Genomic DNA, 6,431 nt, shown 5'->3' with positions numbered 1-6,431 from the left:
TAAATTATGCAAAGTGAGAACATGTGCCCGCCCTTTCTCTTTGAATAATTTATTTCGGCGTTATCTGCTGTTTTGCTTCTGCCGGTCACATGCTCTGGCCCCTGGCCATTGTGACCGTTACTGGTGAGCCGCTCCACTTCCATTTCGGGAGGAACTGCCCATACACTGCAAACATTTTTTCAAAGACACCAACATTTAGAAACTTAAAGAAAAAATGAAAACAGAGACAGACACAAAATTCTGTTTTATGTTCCTGCAGAATCAGGGAACCCTGGGAAAAGGCGAGCTAAGACAGCAGCAAGCGTCAAACATGGAGAAAATATTTTATTGCATAGAGATGGACATTTGGACATTAAGCAGTTGAGACTGTGCCAGCCATGGGATTTTGAAATCAGTATGGCTGCAGTGTGGCTAGCTTTCTTTGACCATTCAGCCATAGGGTGAAGACGGGCATAACGTTTCTTAACAGTGGGTGACCTTGCAGTGCAAACCTGATTTCATAGCTTGTCTTCACTGAGTACACAAGTACATGTTCTCTTCGAGTCTTGCCCCTTGTGGTGCTGGGCAAACAGTCCTAGTCCCCCCTCCCCATCTTTTAAAGCATCCTGTATATGGCATGAAGGTATTAAAAACCATTTTAAAAACCAATGCAAAATTGCTCTAGGGAGTGGGTGACGTCACTGACAGTTACCAATTGGAGCCTACGCTACTGAAAACTTCCAGAACTGCTCTTTTTTTTAGCTTCTCCAAGTTCACTCCAGAAAAGGGGGGGGGATATACACACACTTTCAAGGCAGTGAAGGTGCTTTGCCAGATCTCCCCAGCCACACTGAGAACGTTACAGCTGTCTTCAGCCCTGGGGAACAGGGATGATCTTAAAATGTGCACAGAATTAATGAACAGGAATAAGAGAAATGAGCGATTGGGGGCTGGTGGTGAAGGGGGTGTCTAGGGGGTTGACGCTTGCTGAGAGGAGAGACTGGCAAGAAACAGGAAGGGGACAGAAACATCTCTCCCCCTCTTGAACACCTTGCAGGGAGGGGGGGGGCTGGGATCTAAAGGGGAGAAGGGGCCCAACGCACAGGTGGAGACCAGCAGGCGGGAGGGCAACACCCCAGTCCTAGTGCTTCGAAATGTCTCCTTTTTTGAGGATGATCTGCCTTTGCCACGGGGCCAGTTTGGCCTCATCGTACCCAAGAGTCCTTAGCTTTTCCGACTGTTGTTTCTCCTTCTCTTCTTCATCCCGCCTCAGTTTTTCTTCCTCTTTCCTGATCAAAAGAAGAAGGAGAAGGGGGTGCTGGTTAGCAACACCTATGGAGCCACGAAAGCGGAGAGATGGTGTCGGGGACTGTGAATGAATGATCAGGGCTGGGCTGGACTGGGCTGGGGACAGACGTAGCGGATGGATGCTGCCACAAACCAATCTCTGGGCGATTCTGCATTGGCTTTTCCCTCCATTTTTTTTTTAAACCAAAGGTGCAGCTCAAAACCACATTCAAATACCCCAGGGAGCAATGCCATACTGACTGTGAAGTCACCCCTGAATGGCCATAAATCTATGCAGAAGGTACCATAAAACCCAAGGATCAAAGAAAGTGAAAGTGGCAGCGATGATCAAAGGAGGTGCGAGCGGCATGCAATGCAGAGGGGGATTTCAGTTCCAGCATGAGTTTGGTAAAACCAGGGGTCGTTTCGTAGAAAAAGAGCTAGGGGAACTCATTATCATAACTCATTAGCATATGCCACACCCCCTGACATCAGGGGCCCGACGGTGGACCTGCAAGGCCGGCGGGAGTGTGAGGAAGCCCCGCCAAGGCCCTCCTGCCTCCTCCTGGCTGAATGAGGGCTGGAAGTGGGGCGGCTGGAAGCAGGGGACGGGGCTTTGTCGTGTGCCCCACCCCCTGCACCTCACCCAGGGGAACTGCGTTCCCCCGCGATCCCCCCCGAAATGACCTCTGGGTAAAACAATGGAGGGGAAACCTAGTGCAGAATCGTCCACTGCCATTCTGAGGCACACTATCCCTCTCCTGAACCACACCCCTTCATATTAGGTGTAATAACTACAGAAGTTGAAACCTTCTCCCAACGTTACTCCTGGGCCAGTTCCCATGGACAGTGACTGATATCAGCTTGCAGTGCCCTTTCGAGTTGACTGCTGTCGAAATGCTAATCCTCCCCAATCAGGTAGGCTGCTCCTGCTCAGAAAGCATTGTCCAAAAGAACCTGCTTGCTGTCCTACGTTCACTCACTAGCAGTATTCAATGACTCAGCGTGCTTTACTGTATCATCTGAAGGTCATGGGAAGCTGAAAGGGTGCCGCTCCGCCTAGCCTGCTGCCCTCCCTAAGCCTCTGAACAAGCGGGTCTCTGGCCTTTGGAGCAACCATCTTGAAAAGGTGCTTCATGTTAATTAACTGCAGCATAAGCTTTTGCAGCCTTGAGCCCACAGGAGCTTATGTTAAATAAGTGGGTTTGTCTTGAAGGTACCACCGGACGCTTCTTTCATTTTTGCAGGAGTTAGTAGTCTAGTCTAGTGCCCGGGCTAGCCCCCTCTCATCAGATCCTGGAAGCTAAGGCAGGGTCAGACCTGGTTAGTACTTGGATGGGAAACCTCCAAGGAAGTCCAGGGTCACTATACAGAGGCAGGAAATGGCAAACCACCTCTGTTTCCCTCTCACCTGGAAAACCCCACGGGGGTCACCTTAAGTTGGCTGCGACTTGACGGCACTTTTCACCACCAGTAGTCTAGTACACGAGTCCCCAACTTTGCTGGACCGGTGGGCACTTTTGGAATTTTGAAAACATATAGTGGGCACTGAGATGGGCTGTGCTGAAAAAGCTCATAAGTGCTGTGTAAACATGTGAAGGACTGTGAAGGGCTAAGGCCTCACAGAGCCAGAGAGCCTTGAGTGACAGGCTGTTCAAAGGGATTTGATCGATTACCGTCAGTTGAGCAGCAAGACCTGGGAACAGACTGCTGAAGAGAACTTGGTTTAGCTCTGACTGAGAGCTGGAACCGTATAGCCCTGACTCAGGAGAGTTTAGTACTGACTGAGCACTGGGGAGGCTGGCAAGGAAGAGTGGGAGGATCGGTGAAGACCCCCATTCAGGCCAGAAAAAGGGATAGATCTTCTAGTTAGAGAAGTGATTCCCTGCCCAGTTGGAAGGGAGGTAGTTCAAAGAGTGGAGTGATCCCTGGTGTGTCTAGAGAAGGAATCTGGGTACTTGGCAGTGTATCCCTGCTTCTGAAACCCGAAGAAAGCAAACTGGAGTGTATAAGGAAACACTGAAACTAAAGCCTCTCATCTCAAAAATTCTAAGACTTTGTAAAAAGCTTTAAACTCTCACCTGCTGGAAACATACGAATGTGAAAGTACTTAGTTACCTCAGAGTTCATTATTGATTTACCTCAGACATATTATCCCCGATTTCACCTGACTTTCCCCCCTCTACGTTGAATAAAATATCTTGTTTATTTTTTAACGTTCTAAGGAATGTTAAACGTTAAGCATTTTCAGAAGTTTAAGTTAAGAGAGTGATCTTGTCTCTCCCTCAAGAGCCAGCAACAAAGTACAATAAAGTGACAGGGTGGGACAGCCATATATTTTAATTTATTTTTTTATTTTTGTGACGTCAGTGCCCCCTGACTTATTTCAAGGCCCCCTGGATTACAAAATCCTGGCTACGGGCCTGAGGATTGGTTCTTTGCTTTGGGGAAGAGATGCTTTGGAGAAGAAGGAAGCGGGTGCCTGGAGGCACATCAGCAGGCACCACATGGGGGTATGTGTGTGTTTCACTAGTCCTGTTGGAGAAAGACATCCAAGTTACCCCGTCTGCTTGCTTCTCTTTGGACCGCCCACTGAGACAGAATTAGAAGCTAAAATGACTACACTGAGGCTAGAGCTGCCAAGTGGGGGCGGGTGGCGGATAAACCCCTGCTTTGGAGGCCCGATTTCCGCCGCCGTGGAATCGGGTCCTGGGGGGAACTGCGCCCCCCGAAGCGCAGCGTCACAGGAAGTGACGTGCACGTCGACCACATTGGGGGCGTGGCCCGGATTGGGGAGGGAATATGGTTTTCCCTCCCATGATCGTGGCCACGCCCTCAACATGGTCGACATTGCATGTCACTTCCTGTGATGTGCTGGCGGCATGTGTGCACGCTTCGTGTATGCGCGCGCGCATCTGGGGACAGCTCCCGGAGCCAGCCAAGGCTCCCCCACCGGTGAGTATTTTCAACTTGGGAACCCTAACTGAGGCTGTCATACTTTGGTCACATTATTATGAGAAAAGCCACTGGAAAGACAATAGTGCTAGGAAAAGCTGAAGGCAGCAGGAAACGGGGAAGACCCAACATGAGATGGGCTGACCCAGTCCAAGGAAGCCATGGCCCTCAGTTTGCGAGACCTGTGTGAGGCTCTTAATGAGAGCATGTTTTGGAGGTCATTCGTTCATCAGGTCGCCATAAGTCAGAAGTGACCTGACGGCACTTAACACATCCACACTCGTAACACATAGATCAGAATCTGTATATTTGTTCCTGTAGGGTTTTTGTCTTCTTCCATGAACCAGGTTTCATGCTATATGCAAGAGGAGCGCAGGGCTCACAGGGAGAGCATACGCTGTGCATGCAAAATCTCTCCGCTCCAGTCCCAGAAAGCAGGGTATGGGAAAGGCCCTGCCTGAGGCCTTTGGGGACTGTCTGCTGTCAGAGTAGACCAACTTGGGCTAGGTGGTGCAAGGGTCAGACTGCATGCGAGGCAGTTTCATCTGCGCACATCAAAAGTACTCGACCAGAACCTGAAATGGCGCTTTTGGATGGTCTCTCCCCAAATTCCAACCAACGTTACAATCTGTTAGAAGGGTCACAAAAAGTCCAGACTCACCGTTTTTGTTCTCTGTGGAAGAAAAAAAAAAGAGAGATACAGAGTCTAAGTGTATACCCTTCTTAGTCACACTGCCCAAAAAAGTACAGAAAACAGCTTTCAGTAAAGCACAGAGAAATTAAAATTGAGTGGCAGTAAAATTACGTGAGGTACAAAAATCACAGCAATCAAATAAAAGATAACTAAAAAAGAGTGGTTACAAAAGGCTTGAGGTCACCCTAGATAGCTTTTGCCAGGGTATTTAGAGATGGAAACACTGCCTGAAATAAAAAGGTCTTAACTTGGAAATCAAATTGAACAAGAGAGGAAATTCCATCTCGTGGGGGGGTGACCACCACCAAAAAGGCCCCAATATGAGCCGCAGCATATTGTTATCAGAAAAAGGAGAACATCTAACAATTCCATCTTGCTCCCCAACTGCCCTGGCTATACAGGGACTTCAAGGCCCACCCTTTGGTAAATTCACTTCTTGAATGGGAAGGTGGACACACTCCTTGTTTTGTGCCATAACTAATTATTTCTGCATTCAAGGTAGGTTCACAATTGGGAATTAGCCCTGCTGTTGTCCAAAGTCACACATTAAAACCCCTCCACAGGTATTCACGGGTTGTGCTTTGCTGTATGAGGCTGCAGAAATAAGACCAATGCCACTGCGTGGCCTGTTGCCCTCACTAAGCTTCCAATGTGCCCTTGCTGCCTTGAAACCACGGTTCACTATTCCACAGTGACACAGAAAATACTGCATCAGTTTCAGTCCCCACTAATACGACCCATGACCTTTGCCACCCAGCTCGCACCTGTGCCCAGGTTGCATGCACACCTGGTGGGCCCACTGCCGCTCCACTACACTAGCATTTTGTTTTTATGCACACAGCACGACCATTGGCCAGCCTTTTTGTTAACGTTTCATCCTCACCTTTCCTCTTCCATCTTCTTGCGAAAAATATCCCTCCGCCAGGCTGGCATCGTGGCCAAGCGCGCTTCCTCTTCTTTCTCCTGCAACACAACAAAGGAAAGTTGAGGATTTTCTTCTGCTAAAGCCTGAAAAAACAGAGGAGCAGGAAAAAAGATGCAGGAAGAATGGTGGGGAGCTCCGATCCGGATAGTTAGCGTTGTAGGAAGGGTTAGAAGTTCAAGAAGGGAAGGATGGAGAAATGGACGTTCAGTTATTGACAGGGCACAGAAAAGAGGGGCAGAACCTGGGAGGATTCTGCTTAGGAAAGGTGGTGGATCCAGACAACCATTCGGCAGCACCTGTTCTCCTGATGCCCCTTAACTCTTTGGCAAGATGAGCAAGGAAGCCCGGGGTGGTCTGGTGATGATCATGCACAGGTTCAGGATCTGGGGAAACTGTTATCATGAAGGCCAAACTGTCTGCATACAGGTCAAGGAGAGAGAATCTGTATGCAATTTTCACTGACCAGTGAATGCCAAGTCTCAGCTGCTGGAACAGTTTCCTTTTTAGGAACCCCTCCTGGGACACTGCAATAGATTCGAACACGTCCCTCTCTCCAATACAGACTGACTTCAGTTTTAAATGATCAGCTGA

The 6,431-nt window shown here is 48.9% G+C and overlaps 1 protein-coding gene across 1 annotated transcript in view; it reads right to left on the bottom strand.

Annotated features, from left to right (window-relative positions):
* Nucleotides 1–775: 775 nt before the first annotated feature.
* ESPN (espin) overlaps nucleotides 776–6,431 on the bottom strand; it is a 140,119-nt gene continuing 134,463 nt past the window's right edge. The window contains exons 13-15 of the mRNA XM_015406261.1: nucleotides 5,799–5,878; nucleotides 4,883–4,894; nucleotides 776–1,268 (exon numbers count right to left, since the gene is read on the bottom strand). Of these exons, the coding sequence (XP_015261747.1) occupies nucleotides 1,121–1,268; nucleotides 4,883–4,894; nucleotides 5,799–5,878 (240 nt within the window). The 3' untranslated portion in view covers nucleotides 776–1,120. The remainder of the gene's footprint in view (nucleotides 1,269–4,882; nucleotides 4,895–5,798; nucleotides 5,879–6,431) is intronic.

This window comes from Gekko japonicus, unplaced genomic scaffold, assembly GCF_001447785.1.
Source record: "Gekko japonicus isolate JY-2015 unplaced genomic scaffold, Gekko_japonicus_V1.1 scaffold1383, whole genome shotgun sequence".
NCBI classification, from domain to species: Eukaryota; Metazoa; Chordata; class Lepidosauria; order Squamata; family Gekkonidae; genus Gekko; species Gekko japonicus.
Note: the sequence above shows the minus strand (reverse complement) of the source record. Positions and strands in the feature narration are given on the sequence as shown.